Source organism: Ranitomeya imitator, chromosome 2 (assembly GCF_032444005.1).
Source record: "Ranitomeya imitator isolate aRanImi1 chromosome 2, aRanImi1.pri, whole genome shotgun sequence".
Classification (NCBI taxonomy): domain Eukaryota; kingdom Metazoa; phylum Chordata; class Amphibia; order Anura; family Dendrobatidae; genus Ranitomeya; species Ranitomeya imitator.
In genome coordinates, this window is record NC_091283.1 from 559038933 (window position 1) to 559053105 (window position 14173).

General features: G+C 41.9%; 1 protein-coding gene across 3 annotated transcripts in view; it reads left to right on the forward strand.

The window, feature by feature from the left end:
• The first annotated feature begins 972 nt into the window (after positions 1-972).
• Positions 973-14173, forward strand: part of ITGB4 (integrin subunit beta 4) — a 121178-nt gene continuing 107977 nt past the window's right edge. For 2 of the 3 annotated variants that reach the window (XM_069752038.1, XM_069752040.1), the window contains exon 1: positions 1010-1291. In XM_069752038.1, coding sequence (XP_069608139.1) covers positions 1276-1291 — 16 coding nt within the window. In that variant the 5' untranslated portion in view covers positions 1010-1275. Of the gene's footprint in view, positions 1292-14173 lie in introns of all 3 variants that reach the window. The other variant, XM_069752039.1, reaches the window with a different exon arrangement.

Sequence of the window (14173 nt, forward strand, 5' to 3'; positions counted from 1 at the left end):
GACAACATATGATGCAGTGTTAACTGCTATAGTTTGCTATTACTGTTTTGTGTGACCTTTTTGATTTTTTGGTAGCAGTTCTCACCTGTAATCCTCTGTGTTTTGATAGCGTAGATGAAGGTACATAAAAAACCCTCATTCTCCCACAATGTCTAATGATTCTACTGAAAGTTGAGATCTGCAACACCAAAACTCTACTTGTCAAAATGCAAATTACTAAACCAGGCTAACATTAAAGGGAACCTATCAATTAGATTAATTCAGCCCAAACCACATGTAGCATGAATCAGAGCCTGCCTATTAGATTGCAGCCAGGTACGTTTTACTCTGAAACGCAACAGCGTCCAATGAGGTCCCTGGCTGGATGGATTGACCAGCAGTCATGTTTTTCTCTAAAGTCACCGGACAGCTTTTAAATGTACCTTTATTGCTGCCCTGGCATTAAATAAATGTGTAACTCATGATAATCAGTACAAAGTTATGCAAATTTTGGCACAAATCCTAGGTGTAAATTATAAAATGTAGAGTATATGTTTTATCACACATTGGTCAATGTGGTTAAACTCCAACAAAATTGCACTGTGTATTAGCTCAGAATGGTTGTAGGGGCTTAAGAACACAACTTTTACAGGTCTGCAAAAGCTATCATGTATTGCCCAGCATTCAGTGTCAAGATCAACTCGGCATAGCCGTCCTCTTGATCCAAATCCTGCATTCTGGGCAGGGGGAGGATGGTTTCATTCACTGTTTTGCCTTTTGTTCTCTCCATGCCCCCCCCCTCATGCCTCCACCTCCCTACTAACAATCATTTTTTTCAGTAACTGTGAACTGAAAGGCTGAGGACTCTGTCACATCCAGCATTATTTTCCATGGGTGTGCAGAGAAAGTGAGAGGGATCAGAAGAGGGGGAGTTCATGGTTAGGGGGAGGCAGGGTTGTTCCTGCATTGTACCTGCCCTCCAGGTGTGCTCACAAGTCTATGGAATGTCAGGGACAGCAGAGCAAGGTCTGAGTCACGCACAGGCGTCCATAAAACTCCTTTTTCTCTCCCTCTCTCTTGCACTCTCCACAAAAGAGGAGGGAAGGACCTGTCCCTCCTGCAGGAGACTGAACTCCAAATTTTCTCTCTGGACCTTGTTTTGAGTAGGATACCATCAACCGTGAAGGATTACAAAAGGGCAAAGCGGAGAGTTGGCATACCTTTAGTCCTCTTCTGCGCAGGATCACGGTCGCTGGGATATCAAATTAAACCGTTTGGGATTTAATTCTCTACCGGATGAAACTTGTTTCTGGTAAGTCAAATTAAAAAAAATATTTTTTTTACATTTTTTCAAGTTTTTTTTTCCCAGCAATCTAACTTTATTACCGTATGTGTTAAAAATTAACTACTTCTAGGTAGTTGAGAACAAAGTGCCAGCCTCAAATCTATAGGTAGCCAGTGCCGCAGACATACAAAGCAACTACACAGTCCATAACAATGCTCAAAAAAAGGGGGAAATCTAACTACAAGGGTGTCAAGTTCAAAGAGTACAGTCAGTCTGCCCAGGCTGCTATCTCAGGTGTTAGGAAAATGAATGTGTGCTGCAAAAATTGACTTGTTTTTCATCAGTCTGAATTTGCTGTTCTATTATTATTTTTTTGCTCACTCTGATGTAATTGCAGAAATGTTACTTCTTAGTTTCTTGAAGTGAATGGGTTAACAGAATATACCACCATATTACTGACTTGCACTGTTAGTGATGCAGCGCTTAGTTGTAAAGTTTACGGTCAGTTATTACACCACTGCAATAAACATTTTACTATATTTTCCATAAACTTACGACCGTGGCAGAGAGTAGGTAGAAAGCAGTCCATCCTTATAAATGTTAGGGTCTCCTATAGGGATAGATACTTTGTATGGACACATTGACTTATGTGGAAAAGATTCTTGTACCTTCTGCAGGACAGAACATACCAGACACTGCTCTATTTTACCTTTTCGCCACAAACCACAGATTTTCCACAAATAAAACTCCTGAAAACTTTTCGGAAAAGTCTTCATGGTACTTTGTTTTAGCAAACATGGAAAAAACAATGTAAATAGTTGTGTGATGGGACAAGTGAAGCACAGGGTGAGTTTTGTGAGATTTCTTCTCCTGTTGTTACTTGAAGCTATGAGGGTGTGATCAGATACATGTCAGCAGAAACCATACCTGGAAGGGATTGCCTTTGAAAGGCGAGTCTGCAAACCCTGCGGATTGGTGGGTTGGTTGTCTACACACTGCAATGTTCTGTACAATGGAGAGCAGATCTAGGTGTTTGCTTAGATTAAGGCACCGACCGCTATTAACATTAGTAATGGCTGTACTAAGTGCTTTTTTTACAACATACTCCATTAATGGAAAAAGACTGCTTGGCTACACTAATTTGGAGCAAGCAGGATTACCACATCTACATATACCTTAAGATCCATTTACACTGCAAGATTAGTGTGAACGAGCGTTGCCAGGAAAGTTTGTTTCCGGTAATGTTGCCATCTAAACAGGCCGCGGATCACCAGATGAACATTGATGTTGATTAGTAAATCGAAGGTGCATAGTAGTGATGAGCGCGTATACTCGTTATTCAGGTTTCCCCAAGCACGCTCGGGTTGTCTCCGAGTATTTTGGCGTGTTCAGAGATTTAGTTTCTGGACCAGTAGCTCCATGATTTGTGGCTGCTAGACAGCCTGAACACTTGTGGGGGTTGCCTGTTTGTTAGGGAATTCCCACATGTATTTAGGTTGTCTAGCAACCGCAAATCATGAAGCTGCGGCGACGAAAACGAAATCACTGAGCACGTCAAAATATTCGAAGATCACCCAAGCATGCTCGGGGAAACCCGAATACTCGCTCATCACTAGTGCATGGTCATTTAGAATTTAAGATTACAACAAATAAAGCTGAAAGTGCACTTATATTGAAATAACATTATGGTGAGCAAGCGTTTTTAGGAACACTCATGATCATCTTTGAGTGTAAACAGGCTGCCGATCCCCTGAGGGACAAGCTAACGGCTCATTCATTGGATGAAATAATCTTTTGTGTTGCACAAAAGATCATCCTTCTTGGCAGCACATCATCCAGTGGAAAGACGACTCGTGCTGTCGAGAACAATGGAAGTCTGTTCGCCCTGTCTGATCTATCACAGATCTATTACTGATTGGTCAGTGCACATCGTTTGAGCAGTCTGCCTTTGTAAACTGCCTTTTAAATGACCGCCGATCAGCAAACAAGTTACTGAACAATGGTCATTTAGTGCTGCCGGAAGGTTCGTGTAAACAAACCTTTAGTCATATATGATAAGAGATTTAATAATACTTCATAGACCACTTAATAGACCTTCATATGTAATTTCAATTTTACTGAGATAGTATATTAGTGGTGACAATCCAATTGAGAAAAAGAAGGTGTAATTTACATGTTGTTTACATATTTATCTATGTCACTGGTTTTTTAACTGGCAACTGAGTTGCCATTGTTATACTGATTCTGGAACATATTTTTCTTTTTCTCCCATGCCTCTCCATTCCAAAGTTGCTTTCCTCGTAAATTAAGATGAAAATTTCTCCTGGGCGTACACCACAGAACTTCTCTGTGGGCGTTTACATTTTCTCTTTTGATATAGACAACTGATACACAGCCGCACCCATAGAGTAGTTACGCGGTATACGCCCAGTTGGCTGAAAGGAATAGTTGTATCTTTGTTTCTGGGGGAGCAGAACTTTGAGATGAAAAAGAAAACTTTCAGAATCAATGAAGCAGCATCAATTTGAGGAGGTACTAGGTTCAAACAAAAAAAAAATATAATAAAAGGTCCTTTAAGAGATCTTCTCTTTAGATACAAAATCACTTTACCCCCACAATAATAAGGGAATGTCTGACAGGCCTGTAACAAGAGACCTGGGTATAGTCAGCATTTAGAACTGATAGTATTTTCCATTATACCCTGTGCGTTATTCTAGTCAGTGACTAAATAATCCCACCTGCAGCTACCACCATGTGAATTTGTTGTTTTGGCCGTAGTATTGATAAGTGTATAATTACTATTATAGACTGAGGTCACTCACTATTCCAAGGGGTCAACTGGTCAGAGTAACAATAAAGGGTGTGTAGAGCAGGGTGTGAATAAGTTAAGCAATAAGTGAACAAAAACAATAATGCAAAGGAGGAAAACATAACTCTACATAGTTTTTATAGACACTGCCCATCGATAGTATTTTTCATTGGGTAAAATTATTTTAAACTTGCCTAAAAATTATCCTTCTCAGCAGGACATTGCCTATCCACACAGAACAATCTATTACCGATTGTTCTGTGTGTATTGTAAGTGTGGTCAGCCTATCAAAACTGTCTGCCGACAGGCAAACATACTTTTAGCCAATCAACAGTCATTTAACACCACGTGTCAGCCAGTATAAAAAGCCCTAAGCAACTCTGTAATGTTCTTTGGACCTTTCCAGGTTACCTGGTAAAAATGGACAAACAGAATGTTTGAACATTAATCACTTAGGCTACGTTCACACTAGCGTTGTGCGCCGCTGCGTCGGCGACGCGACGCACAACGCACCGAAAAACGCGTGCAAAAGCACGCAAAAACGCTGCGTTTTTCGACGCGTGCGTCGTTTTTTTACGAAAATCGGACGCAAGAAAAATGCAACTTGTTGCGTTTTCTTGGTCCGACGCTAGCGTCAAAAAAGACGCACGTGTCGGAAAACGCAACAAGCAAAAACGCATGCGTCCCCCATGTTAAACATAGGGGCGCATGACGCGTGCGTCGCCGCTGCGTCACCCGACGCTAGCGCGACGCACACTAGCCGAACGCTAGTGTGAACGTAGCCTTAGCTCTAGTTCCTGATCAGATGGAAGTCTAGAAAACAAGTAGCAGCAAGGGCTTGCATAATGGGATTAAGCAGTAGAAGTAGGTCAGGTAGTGAAGTTAAATCAATCTTAACAACTGAGAAATGATAAAGTTTCAATTTGTGAGGCCAAGGTTTGGTCACAGGATAGCCTTTTAAATCAAATAACAGGCAGACGGGCCATCTAAGGTCAGGCTGTTGGCTAGAGGCAACAAAAGCAGAACCGAAATGTTAAGAAGAAAAATGGTGAAGGGAAATGGGGTTGAAGACTGGTCATATAGGTCATAAGTCAAATAGTTTAAAGATGAGTTATACACAACTGATGTAATGGACATAGCCATTATTAATAATATCTTTTCCAAAAACAGCTATGGTTATGGCCATAATTGTAGCCGTTGTAGACAGGATATGTTTTACCTGTAAGCTGACAATACACATGAGATAACCTGTCAGAGGAGCATTTGTCGGCATATACTATGGACTCATTTACACTGCACGTTTATTGTGAAGGGGTGTTCTTAGGAACGCTCGTTTCATGATAATCATGCAGTCTAAGTAGGATGCTGATCACTCTGCAAACAAGTAGAACACTTGCTCTTCAGGTGAAATGATCTTTAGATCTGCACTAAAGACTATGATTCTCACCAGCACATTATCATGTGTAAACAACTTTTAATGTGGTCGCTGAGCCCATGTACTAACCGGGTTCTAGTCAAGTGGACATCGCTTTATCAGAGAACAGTCAAGTTGCTGTGCCAGTAATCACGCCCATCAGGGAATAATTGATGTCATGAAGACTCAAAAGCATAATAGCATTCACTATTCAGGTTTCGATAGTTTGGATATTCAGGTCTGGAGCATTTTAGAGATTAGGTATTCATATTGCAGACTGCTGACATGGTACTGATCCCTCAGTGACCTGCCCCCTAGTATACATAATAAATATATATAACTATATTGAAAAAAAAAACCTTCTGCAGGCATTCGCCAGCCGTAGCACCTGCTCTGCAGCATGGTCACATGTGTACTGTGTATATAATTAATGTGGTTGACATTAGGGATCCTTCAAAAAGAGCCTGAAGACCCACTTCTTCCGGCAAGCCTACAACCTGCAGTAACCACCGATCGACCAAACCGCTGCATGACCAGCTCTACCCTCACCTACTGTATTCTCACCCATCCCTTGTAGATTGTGAGCCTTCGCGGGCAGGGTCCTCACTCCTCCTGTACCAGATATGACTTGTTTTGTTCAAGATTATTGTACTTGTTTTTATTATGCATACCCCTCCTCACATGTAAAGCGCCATGGAATAAATGGTGCTATAACAATAAATAATAATAATAATAGCATTATCCTGATATTAAAAAAAAAAAAATCCTCCTCCAAGATGGCGCTCGCCGCACCTGCGCAGCAGCAGCTATCGGATCACCTCTGTATACACTGATAGCAGCTACTGCGCAGGCGCGGCGGGAGCCATTTTGAAATTGATTTTTTTTTTTGTAACATCAGGATGTCAACCATAATAATTATATGCATATTACACATGTGATTATGCTGAAGCGCAGGTGGCACGGCTGGCGAATGCCTGCACAAGGTTTTTTTTTCAATATTCATGATGTAAACTAGGGGACAGGTCACTGAGGCACCACATGCAGACCCCCCACAGGCCGCCCCAAAGCATGAACATATCATTAACTCATAACTGAAAACAAAGATTAAACAACAACCACAAGACAGATTTCATCAATCAAGATATCATTGTAATCAGTATGACAGCGCCGACCTGACACTGTCTCTAGGTTACTGTGCACAATCCTGCTGACATGTTCCCTTTAATGATTTAGTTTGAGCTACATGGAAACTCAGAAGCAAGTTTTCTGCTTCCCTACAGCTCCATCACAGGGGCGACCCATTAAAATCTAATGAGATATCTATAAAATTAAAAAATTAGCTGGGTCTTCAGGAGAAGAACGGATTCTCCTTGTAGACTCTCCCGATCTGGTTGCTTGGTGAGTATCCTGAACCAGGTCCAGGTACTCCTGTCTATTAAGAGTATCCTGTGATGAAACTTTTGGCCATAACCATAGATGATTACGATTATTATTATATTTTTTATTTATTTATTTTAAACACACAACCTCTCCTCACATGAGTTCTTACTATGCTTTCTAATTTATGTGTTCACCTGGATATTAAAAGCCCCCATATGCATTAGAGTAAAGTTAGCCAAACCTGCTAATATCAACGGGATCAGCCGAATGTCTAAGGGTACCGTCACACAGTGCAATTTTCATCGCTACGACGGTACGATCCGTGACGCTCCAGCGTCGTAACAATATCGCTCCAGCGTCGTAGACTGCTGTCACACTTTGCAATCTACGACGCTGGAGCGATAGTTTCATGACGTATGTGCGATGTAGAAGCCGTTGGTTACTATGCACACATCGTATACGATATATGTTACACCATGCAATCATGCCGCCACAGCGGGATACTAGACGACGAAAGAAAGTATCAAACGATCTGCTACGACGTACGATTCTCAGCGGGGTCCCTGATCGCAGGAGCGTGTCAGACACTGCGATCTCGTAACTATATCGCTCGAACGTCACGAATCGTGCCGTCGTAGCGATCAAAATTGCACTGTGTGACGGTACCCTAACATACGTGCGCGCCTCCCTAATCTTCCCAACAAATAATTTAGGAGGAGATAAGAGTCGGGCAGTTTGAATTTTAATGCCCGACCCTTTTGTTTTCCAGGAGAGTTGTCTGGGAGATACTTCTTTCTCCACAACCCTCTTTTGAAAACACATTAACATTCAGTAGGGCTGAACATTCATGTGTGTGGGGGTCAGGAAAAGAGCTGTCAGCCGAACAATCAGCTAACATCTATGGGGGTCTTAAAGGGGTTCTCCTGTGAATATATATTCTCGCCTATCCACAGTATAGATGGGTGAGGGTCCAACTGCAGAGATCTGCACTAAATGGCAGAATGGGGCACTTTTAACCCCTTTAGAATGGAGGTAGTACCTGACTGCTGCTCCTTTCAGTCACTATGAGGCTGCTGAAGTGCCGCTTTTTCTGGCAGCCCCATAGAAAATGAACAAGACAGAAGTTGGGCATGTGCACTGCTGCTCGATTCTAAGACTATGGTCACACAAAGTGTTTTTGTCGCGTTTATTTTTATGCAAATTTTAAGCTGCGTTTTAGAGCACCAGCAAATACTATGAGATTTCAGAAATTTCATGCACACATATTGGGTTTTTTTCCTGTTTTTTTTCAGCAATTTTTTTTTTCACCCATAGAAAGCACTGGGTCAAAAATGCAAGTATCAGGTTTTGGTGCAGAAAACTCAGGAAGTTGCGTCATGTTTCTTGGGGGAACTAAACTTTATCAGCATGCACAATTGGCAAATGTACCTGATAAAAACGCAGCAAAATCCTGCTTTTTGTAAAAACACAACATGTGAACATAGCCTAATGGGGATAAAAGTGCCCTATTCCGCTGTTCAGTGTGGGTCCCTGAAGTCAGACCCTTACCAATCTTTAATTATTACTTCTCCTGTGGATATGTGATAGCTTATCTTCAAGGGACAATTCCAAAAGGGCATCATTTAACAAAATTGTCTAGTAAGACTTTTCTTGTGGCCTATAGAAAAATGGAGCTCTTTTTTCTATTTTTAAACTGCTCTGGAAAAAATGAAAGCTGAGCTCTGGTTGGCTGCTTGGGGCAAAAAAAGACACTTTTACTATAGCATAGATTTTTTTAAGTGTCCATAGGTAATTCATATGCAAATTGCCTCTTCAGAGAGAAAGAGGACTTGAACTCTATAGCGCCACCTGTTGGAAGTAGCGATCCTAGAAGTCACAATCAACCCTTTAACAAGTCTTGTAATATGACTTAGGATAAAAGCCAAATCAGTATCTCAATTCGCAGACACGGTGTTTCAGGCTATTGGCCCTCATCAGTGCAAAGTATGACATCTGATTTGGCTAGGTGAGAGGCTCTGGACTGGGGTCTAAGGGGTAAGGCTTCTCCTTGTGGAGAGTGACATACCAGCTCCAGCTTGTCAAGGTCAGGAGGCTTATTCGACATGCAATGCTCCTCTGGGAAATTTTATATGCAAATTGCCTCTTCTGAAAGAAAGAGGACTTAAACTCTATATAGTTAAGTCATGAATTCTCCCGTTAAAGTGGTTATCAAGGACTGACATATTGATGATCTATCAACAGGATACCCCATCAATTAAAGACCTATGTGAGTCTGACACCTGGCACCCCCACCCGTCAGCTGAAAACCACTACAGCAGTGGCCATAACTAAGCGATGAACACAGCAGCCTCCTACATTGCTCAGTGGTTGCTGCCGAGTGCTGCTGTTTGTCTCCCATTCACTTCTGTTTTCACTTGAAGGAGAAATAAACAGCAGCATGGCCACCATGCCATGTGCAAAGCTGTTGTGTTCTGTCAAGTGTTAAAAGGGTTGTCCAGGACATTAACACTGATGGCCTATCTAATATAGGTCATCAATGTCTGATCAGCCGCGGTGCGACATCTGGCACCCCCAGTGATCAGTTGTTCCCAGTGTTGGCGGGAAACAGAACTGCTCAGTTGCGGAGCGGTACAGCACAGCTGGGCACTGCACATACGCCTCCTATTGAAATCAATAAGGGGTGGATGTGCACTGTCCCTCCCAGTCACTATGATGTGGCTGTGCAGTGCAGCTCCACAACTGAGCAGGTGCTGGCCACCATCAACAACACTGGGAACAGCTGATCGGCAGGGTTCCAGGTGTCGCATCCACACCAATGAGACATTGATGACCTATCCTAAGGATAGGCCATCAATGTTAACATCTCAGACAACCCCTTTGATTCCCGCCTGAGTAGTTTTCTACTGATCGGTGAAGGTGCTTGGTGTCAGACCCCTCAATCTCATATTGATGACCTATCCTACGGAGAGGACCTCGATATGTCATTCCTGGATAACCCATTTAAGCTTACAATAAATCATAAACAAGCCTAGCCTAAGTTTTACACCTACATATATGCATAAATATGCTATGTTCTACTTGCCAAAACATATTTAGTTTGTTGAATGTTTTCATTGTGCAAAAGTAGCTCTCTGTCTCGACTCCCACACTTCTTCAGTCGGTACTAATAACAGAGCAGTAATCTGAACCTCAGCTTTCTGCCAGCTATGGGATGAGGTTAAGAAAGGAGGAGACATCATAAAGTCAGTGCTGGACTACAAGGTCTGATACAGGGGCACAGAGTAATGGAGTATCAGATCTAACATCTAATATGCCAGGGGGTAGAAACTGACTCCGACTGCGCTCGTCATATAACAAAGCCTTAGTCACGTAGGGTTTTATGTAAGCGGAACCATACATCTCTCTCGGGTATCACACTCATCAACAACAAATGAATGTGCCTTACAAAGGTACAAAAGTCTCCCTGGCTACCTAAACATACATGTTTGCGGATTTCTGAATATGCACAATAATAGAGAGAGATTTGTCATTTGGAGGTGTTTAGAGCGTACATTTCATACATGCATTGAACGCCCTACTGGTAGAGCTTTACGCACATCGCAAAAATTAAAGATGTCCATTCACTTTAGATATGAGTCGGCCATAAAGCTCACCCTTCAGTACACATCCACACTCAGCTTGGCGGACCGTGCATGTAATTCAAATGAGAAGCGAAGAGTAAGCTGCTTCCAGTCATTTCTAATGGCAGATATTTTCTTCGAGAACAAAAGGATTGGGCACTGTAATTCAATATGTCCGATCCTTCACTACCTGACATCATCTACAATCAATTGGCTACAAGTGAAAATATCCACATTTACCTCAATAAATATACGATGAAATGAACGGACACCATTTTCCTTGTAAATAACATGTGTCTCTACAGAATATGCACTGTTTATGCAGTTTCAGATGGTGTAGGGACATAACCAGTTGGGGACAGATAAAGGGAAAACAAAGAGAGAAAAAAAACACTTAATTATTCATACATATAAAAAATATATCAGATAAAAGGAAAAATGTGAGTTTTAAGAAAAGCAAGTCTTTTTTCAAGGAAAAAAAAAAGCAAATGCTGTTTTTTCATGGGCCATACAAATATTTACTATAATGGACATCAGAAGAGTGGATATAGTGTTCTCCAAGCCTTACATCATTGATGCATACAATAATGGGCAAGGTACAGTACATACAGTGGGGAAAATAAGTATTTTATACACTGATGATTTTGCAAGTTTTCCCACCTACAAAGAATGGAGAGGTCTGTCATTTTTATTGTAAGTGCACTTCAACTGTGAGAGACAGAATCCCCCCAAAAATCCAGCAAGTCACATTGCATGATATTTTACAAACCGTAAAATTGTATGGAGCAAGGCTATGCCCTCTAGTTGGACATGCCCACTGGCCACCCATGTCACTGGTCGGGGCACGGCCTCTACTCTATACAGTTGCATGGAGCAAGGCCTCACCCACTGGTCGTGGGTATGTATAACACATAATTCCTGTTTCTTGGTCTGAAACAGGCAAATCCCCACACTGCACAGTGCATGCGCTGGGGGATTCATAAGTCTGAAGTCACACAGAATGACTGCAGACGGACAACCCCTTTAATTTTCTGGCTCGGTAGCTTTCCAGATGCTTATAATTTCAAGTACATTTTCTTAATTTATGTGCGTTCAAAAGCTGATAGTTTTAGTTGGGCTTGATGTATCAGGGAACAGGGCCGGACTGGCCATCTGACAATTCTGGCAAATGCCAGAAGAGCCTGTTTAGTCATGGGCTGCCTTGTCTGCTACGTTGCTAACAGAATCTGTGTTCTCAAGACACCCATATTATTAAGAGTTGTGATTTTATAATAAAATATAATACTAATAATGGAGCACAAAGTCGCTGACTCCGTGACTTACCCAGCATGCCACGGGTATCATTAGAAATATTGGTCTTGTAGAAAATCTTCCTTTCCTCCATCCAGGGTAATATTAGTAATATATCCCATCTGGTTCATGGGCCTGTGTGATTTCAAATGCCAGGGCTGAATTTCTACCCCAGTCCATACCTGTCAGGGAAGGTTGGATAATGCTACAGGTTGGGCTAATTATCAGAATTTTCAAAACAATTAACAAAATTAGGAAATTAGGCCACCACTTTCAACCTCACTACTTACGGCAAGAATTCAAATGTAGGAGTTCTGACTAACCTCTTTCAAGAACCTACTGTTTGCCCAGTACATGAGTTGAAAACATAATGTTCTCTGGACAAGGTAAAATCTGAGCGGATCTCAGCTATCTGCTTATCTTTGATTACATTAAACAAGTAGAACAGGTAAAACCGCACAGAAATAGAGCCAGACAACCTCTTGAAACAGAATACTTCATAGCATTGCCAGAAATTGCTTGGTAGACTCTACATAAAATTAAAGGGATCATCTCAGAGGAAACGCAAGAAGTCATAGATAACACGGTAAACCGCAGAGGTCAAAAGAAATATTAGAACATCTTCCAATATGTTTTAACTGAAGGAATCTCCTGACTTTGTACTTATTATTATTATTACTTGAGCATGTATGTTAATAAAAGGGATATTCTCATATTCTAAAATTACTATTAGCTTCAAAATAATCCAATTTGCAATTGTCTTGCATTTTCTATCTGCTATAGTTCACCTGCAATAAAAACTTTTGTATTTGATAATATACAACTTGTTGGAGATCATTGGTTACATTCCTGGCTGAAGAGTTAACTCCTGAGATCCCACTCACCTCTATCTATGCCATTTATTTCTATGCAGAAGTTAAAATGAATCTGTCAGCATGTTTTGCTATGTAATCTGTGGACAGCATGAGATAGGGGTTAAAACACTGAATTCTATTATGTCTCACATTTCAGGCTGTGTGCTTATACTAAAGGTTTTATCACCTGGTGATTATCATTGTCCAGACTACAGCAGAGCATACATGCCAGTCTGACTCAGCCCCCTCCTGTTATAAACAGCTCACAGTTTACAGACAGTGTACTTACAGAGCCTGGTGTGGGTGGGGTTAGCTTTCTCAGCTCTGCAGCATTGCTAAATTTAAAAAACGGGCGGAGATAAGGTGGACATCCTCCCACCCTCTCTATGGATGTCCACATAAAAGCTAGCCCATTACAAAAGTTAGCTTAACACCTCACGGCAATTAGTGTGCTGGAGGAAAATACTCTTGAGTTGCACATTACTGACGCCATTAAGCATAGTGACACATACTGTATCTCCCCTCCAGTACTTTACCAGTGACTTTGTCACAGTACATAGGCAGAAACCTGTGAATCACCTGCAACAACGCTGTGAAATGTTGGTCGGAGGAGGAGCAGAACTAGCCTCATCCCTGGCTATAATCCCCAGCTGAATCTTTAAATTGTGTTTTCTCTGAAACACCAGAGCGTTTCAGAGAATAATAATAATAATCTTTATTTTTATATAGCGCTAACATATTCCGCAGCGCAGAAGTTTTGCACACATTATCACTGTCCCCGATGGGGCTCACACTCTAAATTCCCTATCAGTCTGTCTTTGGAATGAGGGAGGAAACCGGAGTACCTGGAAGAAACCCACGCAAACACGGGGAGAACATACAAACTCCTTGCAGATGTTGTCCAAGGTGGGATTAGCACCCAGGACTCCAGCGCTGCAAGGCTGCAGTGCTAACCACTGAGCCACCATGCTGCCCAGAGAATAATATACCCAGCTGAAATTGTGAAGCCAGGCTTTGGTTCACGTTGCCTGTGATTTGAGCAGCATGAATCCGAGGATAGGTTCCCTTTAATATACAAAAAAATAAAAACACAGCAGCACAGCCTGAAGCGAGGTTCGGTACACACTCAGTCCTTAATGATGGAATACTGACAGTCTCGGGAGGTGCTTGCGTAGAAAAAAAGGAACATACCATATAACACTAGTAGAAAGAACGCGGCAACACTCACCGGACCTGTGATCAAGTCTTGTCTTTATTAGAAAGCATGTAGAACCATCTTCACGGCACGGGAGAGTGGGGGAGCAAAGGAGGTGAGCGGGGAAAGGACGACGGCCGTTTCACGCCAAACCGGCGCTTCTACGGGTCCCTAAACGGCCATCGTCCTTTCCCCGCTCACCTCCTTTGCTCCCCCACTCCCCCGTGCCGTGAAGATGGTTCTACATGCTTTCTAATAAAGACAAGACTTGATCACAGGTATGTCCCTTTAATATACAGTTAGGTCCATATATATTTGGACAGAGACAACATTTTTCTAATTTTGGT